Source organism: Hyperolius riggenbachi, chromosome 6, assembly GCF_040937935.1.
Source record: "Hyperolius riggenbachi isolate aHypRig1 chromosome 6, aHypRig1.pri, whole genome shotgun sequence".
Lineage (NCBI taxonomy): Eukaryota > Metazoa > Chordata > Amphibia > Anura > Hyperoliidae > Hyperolius > Hyperolius riggenbachi.
The window spans coordinates 85,731,812-85,756,300 of record NC_090651.1 but is presented as its reverse complement, the minus strand read 5'-3'; the positions used below and the strand labels follow the sequence as shown (position 1 = coordinate 85,756,300).

At 46.8% G+C, this 24,489-nt stretch overlaps 1 protein-coding gene across 2 annotated transcripts in view; it reads right to left on the bottom strand.

Moving 5' to 3' along the window:
* The window catches only part of LOC137520979 (tenascin-R-like), a 1,317,931-nt gene that overhangs the window by 388,557 nt on the left and 904,885 nt on the right, over positions 1 to 24,489 (bottom strand). Inside the window, exon 17 of one of the 2 annotated variants that reach the window (XM_068239627.1) lies at positions 22,897 to 23,290. The exons of the other annotated variant lie outside the window; for it this stretch is intronic. Coding sequence (XP_068095728.1) covers positions 23,061 to 23,290 — 230 coding nt within the window. The 3' untranslated portion in view covers positions 22,897 to 23,060. Of the gene's footprint in view, positions 1 to 22,896; positions 23,291 to 24,489 lie in introns of those variants that run through there. 2 annotated transcript variants of the gene reach the window in all.

Here is a 24,489-nt window from a genome sequence, read left to right as displayed (position 1 = left end):
AAACCTTGTTTTATTTTTTTATTCATGAATTTAATAGTTTGGCATGAATGCCCTGGACTGACTTGGCACCTGGCCTTGGCTAGTAGCGGCTCCCCAGTGGTCACATGACAGCCATTCTACCTGTAAATGCTGCAATTTATGCCCATAAATGGTGAGAGGGAGCTTAAGGTTAATGTTCAGTGGTATAGATGAGTTCTGCTGTAAGATACAAAATTAGACTAAAATGTATATTTATTATCAATGAGGTACTAACTGAATACGATTTATATATGAAGTGTGATCAATTCACAAGAATTTACCTACTAAATGACAAAAAACAAAACAAAACAAGATAACAGCTATGCTTTTTTCACTTACATTTATTAAAATAATATCAGAAATTAGAACGTAATTAACAAAAATGGTTAAAAAGATGTTACTAGCTTGTAAACAGTAGAGAAATGTAAGAAATGAATATTTGGACAGAAGAGCCATCTCCCAACTGAGCAATAACCTCAGAGGATTCAGTTCTGCTACAGAATGACATCATCGGCATGAGCTCCCTGCATGCGGCATGGCAGTTATGGCAGTTATGGCAGTTGGAAGTCAGTCTAGAGCTGGCAGCCATTTTGAATTGCAGCAGCTTTAGACTCTCCAGCTGAATTAGACAGATTTTATTATTAAAAAGAAGACTTTTGGTAAGAAGGAGACCCGAGGACAGTGACAGAGGCTAAATAGGGCAACAGGATGATGAGACCGGAGCCAAGCCATGTTAGGGGAACACCGAGGAAGGGGAAGAAGAGGAGCAGAGGTGAGCCAGCTGACAGCAGCCAGGCCGAGGCAGGAGAGCAGAGGGTGAAGAGAAGGAAGCAGAGGGTGAAGAGAAGGAACCAGAGGGATCCAGAACTCTGGCTGCCAGACCTGGGGCTGACCATGGATGACAAGAAGGACCTGGAAGGCACTGGGAAGGTCCGTAGGCAGGTGGTGAAGGCTGCTGTGAAACTGCTGAAGCGACAGTTTCAGGATGCAACTGGTCTTCCTCGCATAAGAGCTGTGGACTACGATGTCAAACCAACAAGAAAGCCAACAGTTCAGATTCATATGGACCTTCAACATCAACATGCCTTTGTCACAGCATGCGATGGAACAACGGTGCTGGTAGCCGACAGTGTTTCTACCTGGGTTTTTGGAGACATGGCTATCCAGCAGATTGAAGACAGCTACAAGAGCTATGTGGAAGAACCAATGAAGAACATGGAGTATCTACAGGTAGACCAACAGGCATACACTATCATTGATGCCAATGCTTGTGTCCTGCATGCCATCGCAAACGTCTATGAACTGTTGGCAGAAGATGGAAGCACGGAGTGTGTTTACAACAGGGAGCGCATGAGACCACATCTGCTGCAGTGCTTCATTAACAGGAAGATCACAGAATTTCCCAAGGATTCCAAGATAGTCAGAGCACAACCACCCTTGAGGAGGCCTTTCAACTGGAAGACATGAAGCAGAAGTGGATTCTGCATTACCAACCTCTGCCTGCCTCCCACCACTCCAGCCACCACTAGTTCTCTTTCCAGCCTGGATCTGCAAAGCCCAGCATCTCAGCAATAACATAACAACCTGCCATGTAAGTATTAGCTGAAAAGTTTCCTTACATGTGATTCTCTGCTCACCCAGAAATTACCAAATGAAAGCCACTAGCTGCTAATTAATTAGCTGACGGGGGTTTTGTTTGTTAATATTTTAAATATTAATATATTTTTGTTTTATTTCGTTTTTAAACCATCAAATCTGTAAATGATTATAAATGTCTAGTAATGTCATGATCCTGGGTGAGTGATAATTTGAATGCAAGGAAGGTTTTCCATCCATCTCTAGCCACGCCCTCTGCCTCCAAGCTGCAAACATTCAGCTGATCCTATAAAGCATCTGAACCAATCCAACATGCCAATGCCCTCTGCTTCCAGACTGCAAACATCTAGCTGGCTTATAAAGCATCACAACCAATCCAGCATGCCCATGCCCTCTGCTTCCACACTGCAAACATCTAGCTGAGCATATAAAGCATAGGAACCAATCAAGCATGCCAATGGCCTCTGCTTCAACGCTGCAAACATCCAGCTGAGCATATAAAGCATAGGAACCAATCCAGCATGCCAATGCCCTCTGCTTCCATGCTGCAAACATCCAGCTGAGCATATAAAGCATAGGAACCAATCCAGCATGCCAATGGCCTCTGCTTCCATGCTGTAAACATCCAGCGGAGCATATAAAGCATAGGAACCAATCCAGCATGCCAATGCCCTCTGCTTCCATGGTGCAAACATCCAGCTGAGCATATAAAGCATAGGAACCAATCCAGCATGCCAATGGCCTCTGCTTCCATGCTGCAAACATCCAGCTGAGCATATAAAGCATAGGAACCAATCCAGCATGCCAATGGCCTCTGCTTCCACACCGCAAACATCCAGCTGAGCATATAAAGCATAGGAACCAATCCAGCATGCCAATGGCCTCTGCTTCCATGCTGCAAACATCCAGCTGAGCATATAAAGCATAGGAACCAATCCAGCATGCCAATGCCCTCTGCTTCCACACCGCAAACATCTAGCCAAGCTTACAAAGCATCTGGCCCCTCTTTAACCACCCTAACCATCTCAAAAGAGGTGAGTATATTCCCCCCAACTCAGGAGTGGTAAGTATAATCCCCAGTGGCGTAGTAAAGAAGCTGTGGGCCCCGATGCAAGTTTTACATGGGGCCCCCCAAGCACTTTATACATAACAATTGATGCGGCATGCCAAAACCCGCCAATGGCAACTACAGTGTCAGAGGTGCAAGAAGAGGCTGGGAAACCGTTTGTTAGTGATTACTACTATTCACAGCATCTATAGAAATGATTATTATGAGCACAGGACCAATAGAGAGGTAATAATGTAGATGAGGGAGAGCCCTTCGGGGCCCCTCTGGCCCAAGGGCCCCGATGCGGTCGCTACCTCTGCACCCCCTATTGCTACGCCCCTGATAATCCCCCAACTCAGGAGCAGTGAGTATAATAATCCCCCAACTCAGGAGCGGTGAGTATAATCCTACCAACTCAGGACAATGACTTTTCTATTTTCACTTCTTCTTTTGTTTAGCTCTCCCCCCTTTCCCCCTCCGAAAAAAAAAAAAAAGTTTTAAATGTAAAAAAAAAAACCACCTTATACAACCCCCACCTTATACAAACATTCTTTGTTTTTTTCTTTTGTCTTTTTTTGTTATATTTATGATGTTAGGACTGACACAAAGGAGTAGACTGAAAGACACACAATAAAGCTGGGCATACACTATTAGATTTTTTTGTGGTTCAGATAAAAGATCAATATCCCCCTGATGTTTAACCTTTACCCGATTAAAATCTTGCACCAAAATATTTCATCTACCCTAATTTCCAAATTACATGTCACTAATCTTGCACCTCTCAATGCAGCTATGTGGCTGCAGATTACTGGTGGGTGACCCCTGCACCCCTGTCTAATCAAGAGAGGGAAAGCATTTCTAAATTAATGTTTGGGCGATATGCCAATCCAAAAATGATTTGACATTTTTGGGGGGACTGACTTACGTGTTATTCAATTTTATTTATACTGTGCTGTAAAATGTCTGAATTATTAAAAATCTCTAATAATGTTTGCCCACTTTAACAAAGACGGACATACGAACTGACACTGACTGAAATACATAGACCTGATGGTATTAGAGTGACTCACTGAGTGTAGTGATAGGGTAGAGCATGCAGGTTAGATGTAGGGTTAGACAGATGCTCAGTGAGTGTAGTGATAGGGCGCAGCATGCAGGTTAGACAGACTCTCAGTGACTGTAGTGATAGGTTAGAGAACACAGGTTATGAAATGTAGGGTTAGGTGAAGCTTAAAGTGTACCTAAACTCTGGACGTCTAATTAACAAAGGTATTTGTACATTCTCCTCTGAAGCATGATTACTTTGTTTAGTGTCTGTGAAGTCCCATTCTGCAGATATTCCCACTTCCTGCTAGCCTACCGGGAGTAAGTGGGGATACCTTAAAAATGGGGCATCAAACAGACAAAGTAAGATAGGCTATTTTAATATAAAACATAATTAACTACGTACCTTTATCTCTGTGAAGTCCCATTCCTTTGATATCCCATTTCCTTAATGTAGATTTGCTGCAGGCCTTCACAGAGGAAAAGGGAATATTTCAGGAACGGAGCATCACAGAGACATAGTAATGGCACATAGCTAATCCTGCATCAGACGAGAATCTACTTTTTATTAAATTAATAGTATTATCTTTTACTTGAACAAAAAACAGACTTCTGGAGTTCATGTTCACTTTAAACTCACAGAGGCACATATGAGGTGAGAGATGACTAGCATCTATTAGGTTAGGGTAGCATAGTGTAGTGTAGGTCCTGCCCAAGAAGAGTCTACCTTGGCGTTGGTGGCAGGCTTAAGATCTTTTGGCCAAAAATGTTTAAAGAGAACCCGAGGTGGGATTTAATTATGTTACTGGGGCACAGAGGCTGGTTGTGCACACTAAGACCAGTCTCCGTTGCCCCTTGGTGTGCCTCCATGTCCCCCCTGTGTGCCGCTATATACCCCGCAGTGCTGGCGACATGCTGCGTGTCGCCAGCACAATGTTTACCTATGCGCTGTCAGTCAGCGCCACTCCACCGCTTCCTCCGCATCGGCGCTACCCGCCCGCGTCACTTCCCTCCTATCAGCGGATATAATAATTTAATAATAATTAAATCCCACCTCGGGTTCTCTTTAAGTTACTTGCAGCATTTACTACACCACTTCCTTGTTCCTATTTACAGCCACTGATCAATCACTCAGCACACACATAGATTCCATTCATGGCCCCAACATTACGCTTACCCTTGTTTATAGACGACCCAATGCAACCTTATACTTGGAGTATCTCTCCCTGTCCCACTATGGGGTCATCATGTATATCACACACTGTCATATCCCACTTGTGCTGGTCCTGATGGGAGACATTTTACTGCTCACAAGTGGCTTCCTGACAGTAATTTCTTTCAATACCACTGGAAGCCTCATGTAATCTATAAAGGGCTGACAGCACAGGAGGATTAACAGGGACACCTCTTTTTACACTGTATCATTTTTGGCCAATTGATTGAACTAGAGGACTCTGCATTTTTGCATTAGCTTATAAAAAATAGCTTTACTGAGACTGAGAATAAAATATATAAACAGGTAAAGTGATGCAGTGTAATAATGTGATTGGTGAGCTTACTTTTCAGAAAACATAGCTGCCCTACAAGATCTACAGATGCAGAAACTACAAGATCTATACATGCAGGGACTACAAGATCTACACATGCAGGAACTACAAGATCTACAGATGCATAAACCACAAGATCTATACATGCAGGGACTACAAGATCTACAGATGCAGAAACTACAAGATCTACAGATGCATAAACCACAAGATCTATACATGCAGGGACTACAAGATCTACAGATGCATAAACCACAAGATCTACACATGCAGGGACTACAAGATCTACAGATGCAGGAACCACAAGATCTATACATGCAGGGACTACAAGATCTACACATGCAGAAACCACAAGATCTACAGATGCAGAAACCACAAGATCTACAGATGTAGGAACCACAAGATCTACACATGCAGGGACTACAAGATCTACAGATGCAGGAACCACAAGATCTACAGATGCAGGAACCACAAGATCTACAGATGCAGGAAGTACAAGATCTACAGATGCGGAACCACAAGATCTACAGATGCAGGAACCACAAGATCTACAGATGCAGGAACCACAAGATCTACAGATGCAGGAAGCACAAGATCTACAGATGCAGGAACCACAAGATCTACAGATGCAGGAACAACAAGCTCTACATATGCAGGAACTACAGAATGTTTTGGTGACATCATTATTTAATATACTGTAAATAAACACTATTTATAATGTATCCTTTGTTTTCTGTTGTCATTACATAATAAGAATGTAGCAAAAAACAAACAAACAAAAAAAAAAAACTAACTGCCCTTGCAAAGGTGTGTTTGTAACTTAGTACAAAAAGGGTCCTTTAGGAACTTTAAAGGGATCCTGAAGCTAGAGTGTATGGAGGCCGTCATATTTATTGATTTTTTTTTACAACAAATTTTATTGGCTTTTCAAAATTTTTCACCCATAACATTTACAAAAGGTAATGATATCCAAAGAGGATAGACATTCAGTACCGTGGTTCCGATATACAACTTTATAGACATACAATCATATAGGTCCACAGTCTCTCTCATTATCTAAAACCAAACCTTAATAACAGGGCTGTGGAGTCGGAGTTGGGAAAAAAATGCACTGACTCCGACTCCTAATGAATTTAAACTGTAATTACAATAGAAAATATGATAAAATGTTCTATTTCTCAGATAATAGTCATCATAAATAATTTATACATACAGTAATAGCTGTGCTTAGTCCACAAAAATGAAATAAACCAATCAAAATTAATTACCTGTGCTGCTTCAATAAAGCAGTCCCCGTATTTGTATGGCTAATTTTTTTCATTTAGATAATTTTGTTTGATTATTCTGGTACATATCTGATTGTGACTGTATATATGATGTGTACACAGGAATCTCTTATATATGTTACGGCCAGAACCCGAAGTCTGGCCATTTCGGGTTCTGGCCGGTCACAACGCGAAGTGGCCGGCTGATTCGGCCAATATGCGAAATGATCCTCCATTTCGCACTTTGGCCGGCCAGAACGCGTTGTAACTAAATGTGGCCGGCCAAGTCCCGAAGCTCACCGCTCTGCAAGTTTCCCCGCTCAGTTCTCCCCGCGCTGCTCAGGTCTCGCTGCACTGTCAGTTCTCCCCGCGCTGCTCAGGTCTCGCTGCACTGTCAGTTCTCCCCGCGCTGCTCAGGTCTCGCTGCGCTGTCAGTTCTCCTCGCGCTGCTCAGGTCTCGCTGCACTGTCAGTTCTCCCCGCGCTGCTCAGGTCTCGCTGCACTGTCAGTTCTCCCCGCGCTGCTCAGGTCTCGCTGCGCTGTCAGTTCTCCCCGCGCTGCTCAGGTCTCGCTGCACTGTCAGTTCTCCCCGCGCTGCTCAGGTCTCGCTGCACTGTCAGTTCTCCCCGCGCTGCTCAGGTCTCGCTGCACTGTCAGTTCTCCTCACGCTGCTCAGGTCTCGCTGCGCTGTCAGTTCTCCCCACGCTGCTCAGGTCTCGCTGCGCTGTCAGTTCTCCCCGCGCTGCTCAGGTCTCGCTGCGCTGTCAGTTCTCCCCACGCTGCTCAGGTCTCGCTGCACTGTCAGACTCCGTTCTCCCCGCTGTCCCATGAGGGACAGGTCCCAGGCTTGTACCGCTGCCATGCCACCGCAAGGTACCTCCTCCTCCTCTTCCCGCTGTACGCTGATTCCGCCTCCTCTCCCTGTGTCCTCACCCCAGGGCTTCTTTTCATGCAGCCGGCTGGGTCTGGGGCTGCAGCTGCTTTCTCTATCTCTATCTCCTGCATGATGGACCCAGGGCTGGTTCCTCCGCTGAATTCGCTATCTCGTTGGAACCCCGGCTGATCCCCAGCAATTCACCGCTCCCTGCGGCATTATGAAAAGTGGACCTGAACTCTCGCAGGGGACAAAAGGAAAACATATAGGAAATGCAACCCACTTGTATTTAGAGAGTTTAGCCTGTTGATTCCCATTCATCTGGATATAATCACAAGTTGTAATTTGATCTGTCACCTGACTGCCATAGCAGAGCAGCGAAATTTGAAAGCACCGGATGTTAAACATATGTCTGCTTCCATGAAAGCAGGAAGTAAACACACAGCAGATGTATTGCAGAATTGGTATCAGCTGTAACAAAGAATGTTTTTCTTTAAAGAGAGCCCTAGTTGGGCTCATAAAATAATAATAAAAAAAATGAGGCTACCTGATCTGGGGGGCTGCGCGGAGCAGGTAGCCGCCAAAACCGCCGCTCCTGTAGCCCGCACTGGCTCACTTTCACTTTTCTGACCTCTCGGTCACGACACTGGAAGGAGAGATTGATTCTCTCTTCCAGCGTGCAGGGAGGCAGGGGCCTCTTGAAAGGTTCTTATGCTGTTGTGTATCTTTCAGAGCAGAAAGGAAGTTCCGAGTGCCATTCATGGTGCTGGACAGGACCCGGGATGTTCTGGGATTTGTGCGTTTTGGACTTTGGCCGTTTCTAGAACTGGCCAGCCAATGTCAGAAATTTCCAGCATTTTGGACTTTGGCCGACGTCAAATTGGCCAGTTCTAGAAACGGCCGGCCAATTCTAGAATTGGGCGATTTCTGGCTTTGGCAGTAAGTGAGTGCCAGGGAGCCCCTTCAGGCAGTGAGTGAGTGCCAGGGAGCCCCTTTAGGCAGTGAGTGAGTGCCAGGGAGCCCCTTTAAGCAGTGAGTGAGTGCCAGGGAGCCCCTTCAGGCAGTGAGTGAGTGACAGGGAGCCCTTTAGGCAGTGAGTGAGTGCCAGGCAGCCCCTTTAGGAAGTGAGTGAGTGCCAGGGAGCCCCTTTAGGGAGTGAGTGAGTGCCAGGGAGATCCTTTAGGGAGTGAGTGAGTGCCAGGGAGCCCCTTTAGGGAGTGAGTGAGTGCCAGGGAGCCCCTTTAGGGAGTGAGTGAGTGCCAGGGAGCCCCTTTAGGAAGTGAGTGCCAGGGGGAGCCCCTTTAGGGAGTGAGTGAGTGCCAGGGAGCCCCTTTAGGGAGTGAGTGATTGCCAGGGAGCCCCTTTAGGGAGTGAGTGAGTGCCAGGGGGAGCCCCTTTAGGAAGTGAGTGCCAGGGAGCCCCTTTAGGGGGTGATTAAGTGCCAGGGGGCCCCTTTAGGGAGTGAGTGAGTGCCAAGGAGTCCCTTTAGGGAGTGAGTGAGTGCCAGGGAGCCCCTATAGGGAGTGAGTGCCAGGGGGAGCCCCTTTAGGGAGTGAGTGAGTGAGTGCAAGGGAGCACCTTTAGGGAGTGAGTGAGTGCCAGGGAGCCCCTTTAGGGAGTGAGTGAGTGCCAGGGGGAGCCCCTTTAGGGAGTGAGTGAGTGCCAGGGAGCCCCTTTAGGGAGTGAGTAAGTGCCAGGGAGCCCCTTTAGGGAGTGAGTGAGTGCCAAGGAGCCCCTTTAGGGAGTGAGTGAGTGCCAGGGAGCCCCTTTAGGGAGTGAGTGAGTGCCAGGGGGAGCCCCTTTAGGGAGTGAGTGAGTGAGTGCCAGGGAGCCCCTTTAGGGAGTGAGTGAGTGCCAGGGAGCCCCTTTAGGGAGTGAGTGCCAGGGAGCCCCTTTAGGGAGTGAGTGAGTGCCAGGGAGCCCCTTTAGGGAGTGAGTGAGTGCCAGGGGGAGCCCCTTTAGGGAGTGAGTGAGTGCCAGGGAGCCCCTTTAGGGAGTGAGTGAGTGCCAGGGAGCCCCTTTAGGGAGTGAGTGAGTGCCAGGGGGAGCCCCTTTAGGGAGTGAGTGAGTGCCAGGGAGCCCCTTTAGGGAGTGAGTGAGTGCCAGGGAGCCCCTTTAGGGAGTGAGTGAGTGCCAGGGAGCCCCTTTAGGGAGTGAGTGCCAGGGAGCCCCTTTAGGGAGTGAGTGCCAGGGAGCCCCTTTAGGGAGTGAGTGAGTGCCAGGGAGCCCCTTTAGGCAGTGAGTGAGTGCCAGGGAGCCCCTTTAGGAAGTGAGTGAGTGCCAGGGAGATCCTTTAGGGAGTGAGTGAGTGCCAGGGAGCCCCTTTAGGGAGTGAGTGAGTGCCAGGGGGAGCCCCTTTAGGGAGTGAGTGAGTGCCAGGGAGCCCCTTTAGGGAGTGAGTGAGTGAGTGCCAGGGAGCCCCTTTAGGGAGTGAGTGAGTGCCAGGGAGCACCTTTAGGGAGTGAGTGAGTGCCAGGGGGAGCCCCTTTAGGGAGTGAGTGAGTGCCAGGGAGCCCCTTTAGGGAGTGAGTGAGTGCCAGGGAGCCCCTTTAGGGAGTGAGTGAGTGCCAGGGGGAGCCCCTTTAGGGAGTGAGTGAGTGCCAGGGAGCCTCTTTAGGGAGTGAGTGAGTGCCAGGGAGCCCCTTTAGGGAGTGCCAGGGAGCCCCTTTAGGGAGTGAGTGAGTGCCAGGGGGAGCCCCTTTAGGGAGTGAGTGCCAGGGAGCCCCTTTAGGGAGTGAGTGAGTGCCAGGGGGAGCCCCTTTAGGGAGTGAGTGAGTGCCAGGGGGAGCCCCTTTAGGGAGTGTGTGAGTGCCAGGGAGCCCCTTTAGGGAGTGAGTGAGTGCCAGGGGGAGCCCCTTTAGGGAGTGAGTGAGTGCCAGGGAGCCCCTTTAGGGAGTGAGTGAGTGCCAGGGAGCCCCTTTAGGGAGTGAGTGAGTGCCAGGGGGAGCCCCTTTAGGGAGTGAGTGAGTGCCAGGGGGAGCCCCTTTAGGGAGTGAGTGAGTGCCAGGGGGAGCTCCTTTAGGGAGTGAGTGAGTGCCAGGGAGCCCCTTTAGGGAGTGAGTGAGTGCCAGGGAGCCCCTTTAGGGAGTGAGTGAGTGCCAGGGAGCCCCTTTAGGGAGTGAGTGCCAGGGAGCCCCTTTAGGGAGTGAGTGAGTGCCAGGGAGGCCCCCCCCCCGCCGCCGCTCCCCCCACCCCCCTTACCTTGTAGCAGACCTCAGGATCAGCGGCGACCCGACCAGTAAGAGCGGGCGCTGGACGCACCCGCTCGATATGCGGAAGTGATGTCACTTCCGCATATCAGTGTGGGCGCTGGGTCCTAGCGCCCGCACGATTGGTCGCCGGCTTGCCGCCTGATCCTGAGGTCTGAGTGACGCGGCGGCGGCGGCTGGAGGGAGCCGCTGCTAGAGGGGGCGGCCTGGCGAAGATCCGTGGCACCCCAGGACAGATTGGGGGCACGTGCCCCCCCAAAATAGGGCTAGCGACGCCCCTGCTTCATCTACCTCCTTCTTAGAGAAGGATATAAAATAAAGTATTTCCAGGTTTTAAAAATGTTGTTGGTTTTCTTGTCTTTATGTATCAAAGCCTCCAGTTTATCTTGTCTAAAGAGATGAAGCAGCTCTTCTTTTACCTCCCATATTGAAGGGGCACTGGGATAAATTCATTTGTTAAATATGACTTTACGAGCAGCCAATATTATGAGGTGGGTTAATTTACTTGGAGAATTATCTATCTTTTGTTGCGTATCAGAAACTGATGGTTTTGGGGGAACATCATGAAACAAGGACAATAAAGGGTTGATCTCAGGTTTGGACTTACACACTAATTCAATATAGTTTGCTACTTTTTTTTCCAAAACACAAAGATTATGGGGCATGACCATAGACAATGATAAAGATCTGCCTGGGGATGAGTACACTTTGGGCAAACTGGCGAATAGTGAGGGGGAGGTTTACGATATTTAATGTTGAAGGCGTACTTTCCTCTATGTATTAATTTGAGTTGAGATTCCCTCCAAGATTCGCCTGAGATCAGTTTAAAAGATATGGAAAAATAAATAGTTCCTGGAACTCAACAGGTGTAGTCATTATGAAAAACCACCAAGTGGGAGCATGGGACTGTAAAAGTAGGTACTAAGAATACAATGGTAGACAGACCCTGCTTCAAATTCAAAAGTAGAAAGACTTTATTCAAAAATTGTAAACAACACTGTATTGACACTGAGTGCCGCTTTAAAATCATAAAACACTCACTGCAGATGTAAAATAGCGCAGCCGGCTGGGCTCACACTGTCAGCACAATTCACTCAGCAAGCACACCTGGGATCCCTTCATACTCATATAAAGCAATGGACAATGAAAGCTAAAGGTAGCAAAGCAGATGCAGAGAAAGTCCCACAATGAGCCATCCACAGCAGCACATAGAGGCCTCAGCAGCGAGGAAAGCTTCACATAGGGCCGCAGTGTTAAGTGCATCAGCACATGCAGTTAGTATCAACAAGCCGCCTCACTGAGGCTCTCACCGCTCAGTAGACCAGTGCCACGACTGTCGTTTGTCCAGCTGCTATGAGGGGATAAGTAGCATCAATAATGACATCCTCCACTGCAGTCCGTTCATATGCCCGAGTAAAAGATAGAGATTCCTCTGGTGTCCATGGGGAGACGTGTGCACACGTGTTCAGCCAGTCCTAGATGTACTTAGCCACATAGCCCCTCTTGTATATTGCCTCCCGGAAAGGTCAGCCGGCGCCAGGCTCCTCCGTAGGCTTCAGGCAGGGTAAGTGGCCAGGCTGCGCTTGATAGGCAGTGAGGACGCCTTCACCACGCGTATCGGCCGCTTCCGGCCTTAATCATGTGATCTGGAGGCGGGTTACTGAGCCCGAAGTTTTATAGCGTCATCTGTTATTGCAGCCAATCTTGTGCATCCCTCTATCGCCATCTTGTGGGTATTATGCTTAGCACATTTTCCGAAATAGGCTTCAAAGGATACGCATGGACGCAGACATTAAGCCGCAATGACTCCTTTGCCATCTTGTGGTGGTTAAGACAACTGCAGCTCAAGGATTTATATAGTGTAGCCCAATATGGGGGACTTTTCGGTTCATGCCATCTAGTGGGTCATTTAGTTATTGTGGTTTCAATGCTGTACTCTCCACTGCTTGTATATAGGTGGTTTACAAAGGTTGCTCAATACTTGTGTTCTTATTGCATTTGTCTTATTCTTAACTATAGCCATGCATATTTCTTCAGACATGACTGCATTGATCTCATATATTTTAAATCCCACCACACAATTCAAAGGTGCTTTAGTATAGCATAGCATAAGCGTTTTTAATTTTACATCTGCAGTGAGTGTTTTATGATTTTAAAGCGGCACTCAGTGTCAATACAGTGTTGTTTACAATTTTTGAATAAAGTCTTTCTACTTTTGAATTTGAAGCAGGGTCTGTCTACCATTCAGTTTAAAAGATACACGATAATACTCAAGGATTCTTGATTCCACCTGCTCCCCTGGAATACCCCTCACCCATCTAGTAAGATTGTTAAGAGCTTTAGACGAGATATATTTATTGATTTTTAAAGAATATCAGTTGCCTGACAGTCATGCTGATCTCTTTGGCTGCAGTAGTGTCTTAAAACACCCACCTGAAACAAGCATGCAGCTAATCTTGTCAGTCTTCAGTTAGAAACATCTGATCTGCAGGCTTGTTCAGGGTCTATGACTAAAGGTTTTAGAGGCAGAGGATCAGCAGAACAACCAGCCAACTGGTATTGTTTAAAAGTAAAAAAATATGGCAGCCTTCATATCCTACTCACTTCAGGTTCCCTTTACATAGGAATTACTACTACCTAAAACACCAAAGAATAAACTCAACAAACTTAATTCATGCAATTTATACAAGGCTTGTAGGCTGCAAAGTTCATAGAGGGAGTTGTTTATGTAGCATTTATAAATATGTGTGAGACTTGTATGCTCAAATCACAATGGATGACAAAACCAACATATTAAAGATCTTTACCAAACCTCAAATATCCTTTAAGTCCTGGGGAAGACTGGAGCGTTTTCAGCTATGATTTGAGCTATCGAGGAATCACTGGTGAGGGTAATGTAAACCTATGACCCTGATTCCACTACCGCAATTCTGATTTGCCAAAATCGCCATTGCAGTACCTGCAGCATTTTCGGAATGATTTGCATCAGGGAATTCTGGGCCCAAAATTGCATTCCCTGAAATTGCTCTGGATATCTCTCTGGCTTTAGGGGCTCTAAAAACCGCATTCTAGTGGGTCGCAGACCTAAGTATTATGATGTTTGCAGTCTCCACCTTGGTATACCTTTGGAAAATACAATAGTAAATAATGGAGTCCTCGTATAACTGCAAGTAAGACCTTTTTTTATACTTTTTATTCCTCTAGGCCAACATTCTTGTGACTCTCCCATTTGCAGCATCCTACTGCCTTTCATGTGTACCCCCCTCTTCCATGTGTAACATCTACAGTACTTATAACAGTCCCTCTGTTTCATATATACATTCCTTGGACTCCCCTCGTATCTGCTGCTCCCCATTTGTATCCACCCCTTTCCATCTGCAGCCTCCTCTTCCATATGCATCCACCCCTCTTCCATGGCCAGCCACCCCCTTAGACAACAGCTGTCCAAGGCCCAGGTTTTTGCAGTAATCCAGCCCTGACTGTAAGTGAGGCTTTTGCTAGCTACTGTCAGAATTTTGGATGGCATTTATGTAATGATATGGTAGACTAGCAATTACATGTATAGGTTTCTAACCCATGACTCTAAAATTTTGGAAGTGTGAAAAAACAGCTCTGCGTCATGGACACTATCTGTAAGGAGTTTGGATGGAGGTGATAAACAATTGTACGGCCCGTCGCCCACTTCTGCACTGCGCACAACACAAGTGGCAGCCGCAACACCTGGCATTGCTACAGGATTCTCTCTGATGCGGTTTTGATATTATAATTTGCAATGAATGGAATCACACTGCGTTTGTGAAGAACGCTTGCAGCCATGCATTGGAATTCCACTGTGAATCACAACACATGGATGAAAGCATCAGACAGTGCAGACTATGCATACATGTGTGTTGCTGAAAATGCACTTAGCAACGCACAAGGTGCGGAGGAGGCCTTAGAACTCAATCTACATGACACTACTAAGGTGCTAGAGGTCTTAAAGAGTTACTTAAAGTTAGTACAAAAATATGCATAAGATATGTCATCACTACACAAGCCATCTTTTACCTGCATGTTATGAAATATTAGCTTTTACATGTACACTGGGTTGCAAAAGTATTCGGCCCCCTTGAAGTTTTCCACATTTTGTCACATTACTGCCACAAACATGCATCAATTTTATTGGAATTCCACGTGAAAGACCAATACAAAGTGGTGTGCACGTGAGAAGTGGATCGAAAATCATACATCATTCCAAACATTTTTTACAAATAAATAACTGCAAAGTGAGGTGTGCCCCCTGAGTCAATACTTTGTAGAACCACCTTTTGCTGCAATTAAAGCTGCCAGTCTTTTAGGGTATGTCTCTACCAGCTTTGCACATCTAGAGACTGAAATCCTTGCCCATTCTTCTTTGCAAAACAGCTCCAGCTCACTCAGATTAGATGGACAGCGTTTGTGAACAGCAGTTTTCAGATCTTGCCACAGATTCTCGATTGGATTTAGATCTGGACTTTGACTGGGCCATTCTAACACATAGATATGTTTTGTTTTAAACCATTCCATTGTTGCCCTGGCTTTATGTTTAGGGTTATTGTCCTGCTGGAAAGTGAACCTCCACCCCAGTCTCAAGTCTTTTGCAGTCTCCAAGAGGTTTTCTTCCAAGTTTGCCCTGTATTTGGCTCCATCCATCTTCCCATCAACTCTGACCAGCTACCCTGTCCCTGCTGAAGAGATGCCCCCCCCCCCACCCCCCCAAGCATGATGCTGCCACCACCATATTTGACAGCGTTTTGCATTTTGGCCAAAAAGTTCCATTTTGGACTCATCTGACCAGAGCACCTTCTTCCACATGGTTGCTGGGTCTCCCACATGGCTTGTGGCAAACTGCAAACGGGACTTCTTATGCTTTCTGTTAACAATGCCTTTCTTCTTGCTACTCTTCCATAAAGGCCAACTTTGTACAGTGCATGACTAATAATTGTCCTATGGACAGATTCTTCCACCTGAGCTGTAGATCTCTGCAGCTTGTCCAGAGTCACCATGGGCCTCTGGACTGCATTTCTGATCAGCGCTCTCCTTGTTCGGCCTGTGAGTTTAGGTCGATGGCCTTGTCTTGGTAGGTTTACAGTTGTGCCATACGCCTTCCATTGCTGAATGATCGCTTGAACAGTGCTCCTTGGGATGTTCAAGGCTTTGGAAATCGTTTTGTAGCCTAAGCCTGCTTTAAATTTCTCAATAACTTAATCCCTGACCTGTCTTGTGTGTTCTTTGGACTTCACGGTGTTGTTGCACCCAATATTCTCAGACAACCTCTGAGGCCCCCACAGAGCAGCTGTATTTGTACTGACATTACATTACACACAGGTGCACTCTATTTAGTCATTAGCACTCATCAGGCAATGTCTATAGGCAATTGACTGCACTCAGATCAAAGGGGGGCTGAATAATTATGCACACACCACTTTGCAGTTATTTATTTGTAAAAAAAAATGTTTGGAATCACGTATGATTTTCGTTCCACTTCTCACGTGTACACCACTTTGTGTTGGTCTTTCATGTGGAATTCCAATAAAATTGATTCATGTTTGTGGCAGTAATATGACAAAATGTGGAAAACTTCAAGGGGGACGAATACTTTTGCAACCCACTGTACCTAAGAAGAAGTAAATTAAAGAATTGATACTTACTTGGGGCTTCTTTCAGCCTCATGAACTCTGTTGCCTCCCTCGCTGTCCTCCCCGGTGGCTCCGTTCCTCTGTAATAGCCCCCGGTAATAGGGCTTCAGTTTCGCCAGACAGGCTGCTATGCGCATGCACGACCCGGCCACACACACGTCCCTGTCGTGGGAGTGTTCTGAGCTGTGCAGCACTATCTGCACAGGTGCAGAACATTTGCGGTAACGGGAGCATGACGGGGGCACTCATGTGGCCGGGCATGCGCAGATCGACCCGACTGGCACGACTGAAACCCTATTACCGGGGGCTATTGCAGAGGAACGGAGACGCCAGGGAACACAGCGATGGAGGCAGCAGAGTTCATGGGGCTGGAGTATGCCCAGGTAAGTATCAATTATTCACTTTACTGCTCAGGTTCACTTTAACGTGTACCAGAGACAAGTATTTGCCCCAGTTTAATACATATCTGCGGCTTCCTCCAGCCCCTTCGGTACGGATCGCTGCCATACCACCATCCTCAGTCTTCTCCCTCTTCAGTAAGGGGTCCCATAACTTCTGAGCATGTGCAGAACGCTCCCAGGTGCCAGAGAGAGGGGGAGGAGCGCGCTGCGCATGCGCAAACTGGCCACGACTGGCTGAAGTTACGGGACCCGTTACTGAAGAGGGAGAAGACTAAAGACTGCGGGAGTGGGAGCGATCCGTGCCGATGGGGCTGGATGAAGCCACAGGTATGTATAAAACTGGAGCAAATACTTGTCTCTGGTTTATTTTAAGCTTTAGTCTGCAGTTACTATACATTTTTAGGAAACCCCCTATAAACCATGACAGTACATGGCTAGCTTTAAAATATGCTCAGATTTCTCTCTCTACATTTGCCACAATCCGGCTGATGCATGAATGGGAAGGCCACAGCAATCTTGCTGGTACTAAGGCAAGTGGAGCACATGATACACTATTAGTTGCTATGGTAACACGCGGTACACAGAGATCATGATTTAAAACTTATTCTGTCACTTTGCCACCCGCCTGCTTGGCTGGGTTTGCCAACAGGGAATAGGGATTGCGCAGATTAAGTGTGTTCTAAGGGCTGGTACCCACTAGCTGCACCTCGGTAGCGATTACCAACGATCGGCAAAGAGCTATGCCAGTGGATCCCAATGGGGTTGGGCATACTAGCAGGTTTGTGGTTGCAGAGCTGCTTGCAGCAGTTTGGTAGCAATCCCAGAGCGATTGCATCAGTGGCTACAGTAGCTAAATTGCAATCACTCCAGGAAATCGTGGCACTTCCATAATTATGCAAATCATGGTCGCTTTGTGCTTTCGCAAAGTGCCCGTAATGGTTCCCAGCCCTAACTCAGCATATATGATAACGTTCTCAAAAAACGCTCAATGTAAAACGCACATATATGCATTTTTACATGCAGCCCATAGACTTGCATTAGTGGCAAAAACCGCCAGCATTTTCTGCAAATCTAGCATTTCTGCCTAGTGTGTCCCCAGCTTCAAACAAAGCAGCTTTGAGCATGCAACATGCAGAGCTACTGACTAACCACCTAAGTAACACCATAGTAATCAGGCATTGTGGTAAATAGAGACACATAGGAAATCATTTGATCAGGATAAATGTTTACTTTGGGAAAGTCCAGACATAATTTAACCACTTCCTGACCAGCAGTCTCTAGCCCCTTGAGGACCAGAGACTTTTTGGTATAAAAATGGGGCTCACCGATGTCATGCTGCACAGACCCGCTGCTACTGCCGATTGCCTCGCTCTCCCATCACTGAAGCCCACTCGCTCTGCTGTTACTATGACAGCAGAGCTCTGCGATTCGGTCAGAAGCAGATCTCATTGGCTTGGGATCACTGTGAGCTCTGCTGTCATACTGACAGCAGGGCAAGTGGGATGCAGTGGCGGGAGAGTGGCACGATCGGCTGTAGCGTGCGGCACAGTAATTGTAATCTACGCACTGGCAGGGATAACAGGTCTACAACAGGGTGTAGATTTCAATTACCGTGGTCCGGAAGTGGTTAAGCCCATATGGATGGGCACACAGCTGCAGGCAACCACAGATACAGAGTTAGGTTGTTAGTTGAAATACTTATAATTTACATCAATTAACATGACTGATTTGAAACTCCATAAACTTCATTACAGATGAGGAAAGGATTTTCAGTAAATTAGCAAAATGTATTTGATTGTAGCTACACTTTAAAGTACACCTGAAGTGAGGAGTGAAATGGGATATGACATTTATTTCCTTTTATACAATGCAGGTTGCCTGGCTCTCTCGCTGAGCCGCTGTCTCTAAGGGCCCGTTCTCACTTAGAATTGAAAAACGCTTGCGATTAGCGCTGGTGATGTTACCGTGATTATCGCAGTAGAATCACTGTACACGCGATTTTTGAGGGATCGTGATTAACATTTTTTTAGCATTCTAATTGTGATCGCTCTGGAATCGGGGTAAAATGCTACATGTAGCACGTTTTGTGATTGCTAATAATCGCATATTGCCCGCGATCAGAGGTAATCGCCACAGTGAGATCACTGCCATATAGTTTGCAGTGATTACCGGGAATCACCTGCTAATCAGCCCCAGGGAAAATGGGCCCTAATGACTCCGGCATTTACCCCCAGTGTAAACACAGCATAAAGGGAAAATAGTGAATTAAATGGAAGGGATTCAATCAAACTAAACTTTCACTGGAAAATATTACTTATGTAGCAAGCAGCATAGCTAAATACCATGGGGTCTCCCTGGAAAAATGTACTGGCCTCTCCAGTGGTGTAACTACAATTCATGGGGCCACCCGGTGAAACTTTGATGAGCCCCCCCCCTCCCCCCCTAATGTTCACGCCCCTTCCCTTTCCTCCCTTGATGCCCCTCCCAGCCTGGGGGCCCATCTCACAAGGATCATAAAACAAGTGTGGACATCATGATCTTCACACCCATAACAAGCATAGCCACAAAACCGCTGATTTGAAGTATAGTCCCCTGTGTCAGAGGAAGGGGAGGTTAGTAGCTGGGGGCCCACAGGTCTGGGACCTCCTGCAATCATAGGGGCTGCTCACATCTAGACAAGCCCTGGGTGCTTCCACTCCTTAGGGTGCAATCCTCTTCAGAGGTGACCCCTTGTCATATTTCCACAAGAGTATTCCCCCAGTAATTGTGGCCAACCCCAACAACGAGGGCTCTCCTCACCCACCCGGCAGCAGCACAGTCTATCTGGACGGCTATATCCATCCAGATAGACTGAAGTGGTTAAATGTGAATAGTGGTCCCCTGGTGTCCCTGTATAGCATTTGCAGTGGAGCGCACTCACCTGTCTGGCCGGCAGGCTCCCTCCGTCTGCTTCATTCTTGCATGTGCCTCATTTCCGTGACCTGGCGACATGTACACACCAATGTGCTGCTGGGTCATGGAGATGAGGCGCCTGCAAGCATGGAGACGTTAACACACAGATGGGCGCCCCAGCTGGACAGGTGAGTGCTGCACTCCGCTGTGAATATTTTGCTGCAGCTCCGGGGGTCCACTATTCTATTGGGGAAAACCAAAAGGGGGCCCAGCAGCCAGCTCTGCGGAATAACCCAATAATATATAGAGGAGGGGTATGCTGGGACTTGTGTTGCCTCTATGGAAGGGGAGGAGCATGACAGGAGTCGTGCTGCTTATATGGAGAGGCTTGCTGGGAGCTGTGATCCCTTTATTGAGGGAAAGGGGATGAGCATGCTGGGAGCAGTAGTGCCTCTATGGAGGAGAAGGGTACTGCCAGCTGTTGTGCCCCTATAGGGGAGGGGGAGACTTGCTGGGAGCTGTGGTGCCTCTTTAGAGGTGGAGGGGAACAATGAGGAACCTAATGCTGTGGAGTGGGGAGGGGTGGCAGAAGCTCACAAACATGCAGGGTCACAGCAGCAGAAGGAAATCCCAGCCAGGCATTGGATCCTCCAGCTTCCTGCAGCCAGCGCAGCGTGGTGCCTCTCTGCTCTGCACTGGGGAAGGCTTAAAGGACAACTGAATTCAGAGGGATATAGACGCTGCCATATATATTTCATGTTATGCAATACCAGTTGCCTGGCTGTCCTGCTGATCCTCTGCCTCTTATACTTTTATCCATAGACCCTGAACAAGCATGCAGCAGATCAGATGTTTCTGACTTTATTGTCAGATCTGACAAGATTAGCTGCATGCTTGTTTCCGGTGTCATTCAGACACTACTGCAGCCAAATAGATTTGCAGATTTAGCAGGGCTGCCAGGCAGCTGGTGTTGTGTAAAAGGTAATAAATATGGCAGCCTCCATAGTCTTCTAACTTCAGCTCTCCTTTCACACTGGTATTGCCCATAGAGCGCGTTCCAGTTGCAGCAGCTCCGGAGCTTTGAGTCCGCCAGGAGAAAAGCTCAATATAAATGTTATTTGTCTTGTCAAGTGCATTGCTTGATATATGTATGGGTTGAACACTGTCTAAACTGGCTAGTTGGTGGGCTGTATACCCACATACCTTGCTGCTGGCTGGGGAGACATATTTGTTTTCAAGCCTAATAAGTTAAGGCTTGGTTCACACATAAATCTGCAAACTTCCGGTCCGGTCCAGGCCTGTCCTGTCAATTTTGGATCAGTTTTCTATCAGTTTTACGGATTGGAACTGTATATCTTTTATGTGTAAACACAACAATAAAAAAACTAATATTAATACAAAATTGACAGGACTTAGGTCCTGTTTCCACTGTACGTGGTGCGATGCAGCTACATAGTCACATTGCACCGCGGCTGAACTGTAACCAATGCATGCCAATGTAACAGTTTCCATTGCATGCTGGTTATGTGGAGCGATCCCAGAATATACAGCATGCTGCAGATTGTCCCACGGCTGTATCCGCATCCCCTCTCCTCCAGTCACTTGCACATCAGGAGATGCGGAAGCATACCTTCCAACTATTTGAGATGAGAAAGAGGGACACTTAAAGTGTATATCGCCCCTATGCTGCTATTGCGGCCAGGAAACCCGAGCATAAGGCGGGACCTGGACCATCGGAGCAGAGCTGCGAGGGCACCGATCGGCTGCAGGGGGCTGAGGGACGCCCAGGTGAGTTCATCTCATTTTTTTGGGCAGACTTAAGGTTCACTTTAAGCCATGCCCCTGCCACACCTCTGATCACGCCCCTAGTCACGCATACCATAAAGATTTTTATAAGAAAAATATGCTGTTTTATAATTCAAACCACACTGGTCCTTTCTGTCCTGGCTCATTTTTTCTTCATAGTAACATTTTAAAATTAGTTATATATCAATTTAAAGGATGTCAATCAAACACATTTTAGTAGAGAAATCTATATATTTACATAGAAAGAGGGAGAAAGTCCTGAAAAAGGGACAAATGAGGAGGAAAGAGGGACAGTTGGGAGCTATGCGGAAGTGACGTGACTACATCACTTCAAAGTGGAAACGGGCCCTTAACCGGAAATGTACAGATTGATGTGTGAACACAGCCATAGAAACACAGAAAAAACTGATGCAAACTGCCCAAACGGACAGGACTGGACACCTTTATATGTGTGAACCAAACCTTGTTTTATTTTTTTATTCATGAATTTAATAGTTTGGCATGAATGCCCTGGACTGACTTGGCACCTGGCCTTGGCTAGTAGCGGCTCCCCAGTGGTCACATGACAGCCATTCTACCTGTAAATGCTGCAATTTATGCCCATAAATGGTGAGAGGGAGCTTAAGGTTAATGTTCAGTGGTATAGATGAGTTCTGCTGTAAGATACAAAATTAGACTAAAATGTATATTTATTATCAATGAGGTACTAACTGAATACGATTTATATATGAAGTGTGATCAATTCACAAGCATTTACCTACTAAATGACAAAAAAAAAAAAAAAAAAAAAAAAAGATAACAGCTATGCTTTTTTCACTTACATTTATTAAAATAATATCAGAAATTAGAACGTAATTAACAAAAATGGTTAAAAAGATGTTACTAGCTTGTAAACAGTAGAGAAATGTAAGAAATGAATATTTGGACAGAAGAGCCATCTCCCAACTGAGCAATAACCTCAGAGGATTCAGTTCTGCTACAGAATGACATCATCGGCATGAGCTCCCTGCATGCGGCATGGCAGTTATGGCAGTTATGGCAGTTGGAAGTCAGTCTAGAGCTGGCAGCCATTTTGAATTGCAGCAGCTTTAGACTCTCCAGCTGAATTAGACAGATTTTATTATTAAAAAGAAGACTTTTGGTAAGAAGGAGACCCGAGGACAGTGACAGAGGCTAAATAGGGCAACAGGATGATGAGACCGGAGCCAAGCCATGTTAGGGGAACACCGAGGAAGGGGAAGAAGAGGAGCAGAGGTGAGCCAGCTGACAGCAGCCAGGCCGAGGCAGAAGAGCAGAGGGTGAAGAGAAGGAAGCAGAGGGTGAAGAGAAGGAACCAGAGGGATCCAGAACTCTGGCTGCCAGACCTGGGGCTGACCATGGATGACAAGAAGGACCTGGAAGGCACTGGGAAGGTCCGTAGGCAGGTGGTGAAGGCTGCTGTGAAACTGCTGAAGCGACAGTTTCAAGATGCAACTGGTCTTCCTCGCATAAGAGCAGTGGACTACGATGTCAAACCAACAAGAAAGCCAACAGTTCAGATTCATATGGACCTTCAACATCAACATGCCTTTGTCACAGCATGCGATGGAACAACGGTGCTGGTAGCCGACAGTGTTTCTACCTGGGTTTTTGGAGACATGGCTATCCAGCAGATTGAAGACAGCTACAAGAGCTATGTGGAAGAACCAATGAAGAACATGGAGTATCTACAGGTAGACCAACAGGCATACACTATCATTGATGCCAATGCTTGTGTCCTGCATGCCATCGCAAACGTCTATGAACTGTTGGCAGAAGATGGAAGCACGGAGTGTGTTTACAACAGGGAGCGCATGAGACCACATCTGCTGCAGTGCTTCATTAACAGGAAGATCACAGAATTTCCCAAGGATTCCAAGATAGTCAGAGCACAACCACCCTTGAGGAGGCCTTTCAACTGGAAGACATGAAGCAGAAGTGGATTCTGCATTACCAACCTCTGCCTGCCTCCCACCACTCCAGCCACCACTAATTCTCTTTCCAGCCTGGATCTGCAAAGCCCAGCATCTCAGCAATAACATAACAACCTGCCATGTAAGTAGTAGCTGAAAGGTTTCCTTACATGTGATTCTCTGCTCACCCAGAAATTACCAAATGAAAGCCACTAGCTGCTAATTAATTAGCTGACGGGGGTTTTGTTTGTTAATATTTTAAATATTAATATATTTTTGTTTTATTTAGTTTTTAAACCATCAAATCTGTAAATGATTATAAATGTCTAGTAATGTCATGATCCTGGGTGAGTGATAATTTGAATGCAAGGAAGGTTTTCCATCCATCTCTAGCCACGCCCTCTGCCTCCAAGCTGCAAACATTCAGCTGATCCTATAAAGCATCTGAACCAATCCAACATGCCAATGCCCTCTGCTTCCACACTGCAAACATCTAGATGGCTTATAAAGCATCACAACCACTCCAGCATGCCCATGCCCTCTGCTTCCACACTGCAAACATCTAGCTGAGCATATAAAGCATAGGAACCAATCAAGCATGCCAATGGCCTCTGCTTCAACGCTGCAAACATCCAGCTGAGCATATAAAGCATAGGAACCAATCCAGCATGCCAATGCCCTCTGCTTCCATGCTGCAAACATCCAGCTGAGCATATAAAGCATAGGAACCAATCCAGCATGCCAATGGCCTCTGCTTCCATGCTGTAAACATCCAGCGGAGCATATAAAGCATAGGAACCAATCCAGCATGCCAATGCCCTCTGCTTCCATGCTGCAAACATCCAGCTGAGCATATAAAGCATAGGAACCAATCCAGCATGCCAATGGCCTCTGCTTCCACACCGCAAACATCCAGCTGAGCATATAAAGCATAGGAACCAATCCAGCATGCCAATGGCCTCTGCTTCCATGCTGCAAACATCCAGCTGAGCATATAAAGCATAGGAACCAATCCAGCATGCCAATGGCCTCTGCTTCCACACCGCAAACATCCAGCTGAGCATATAAAGCATAGGAACCAATCCAGCATGCCAATGGCCTCTGCTTCCATGCTGCAAACATCCAGCTGAGCATATAAAGCATAGGAACCAATCCAGCATGCCAATGCCCTCTGCTTCCACACCGCAAACATCTAGCCAAGCTT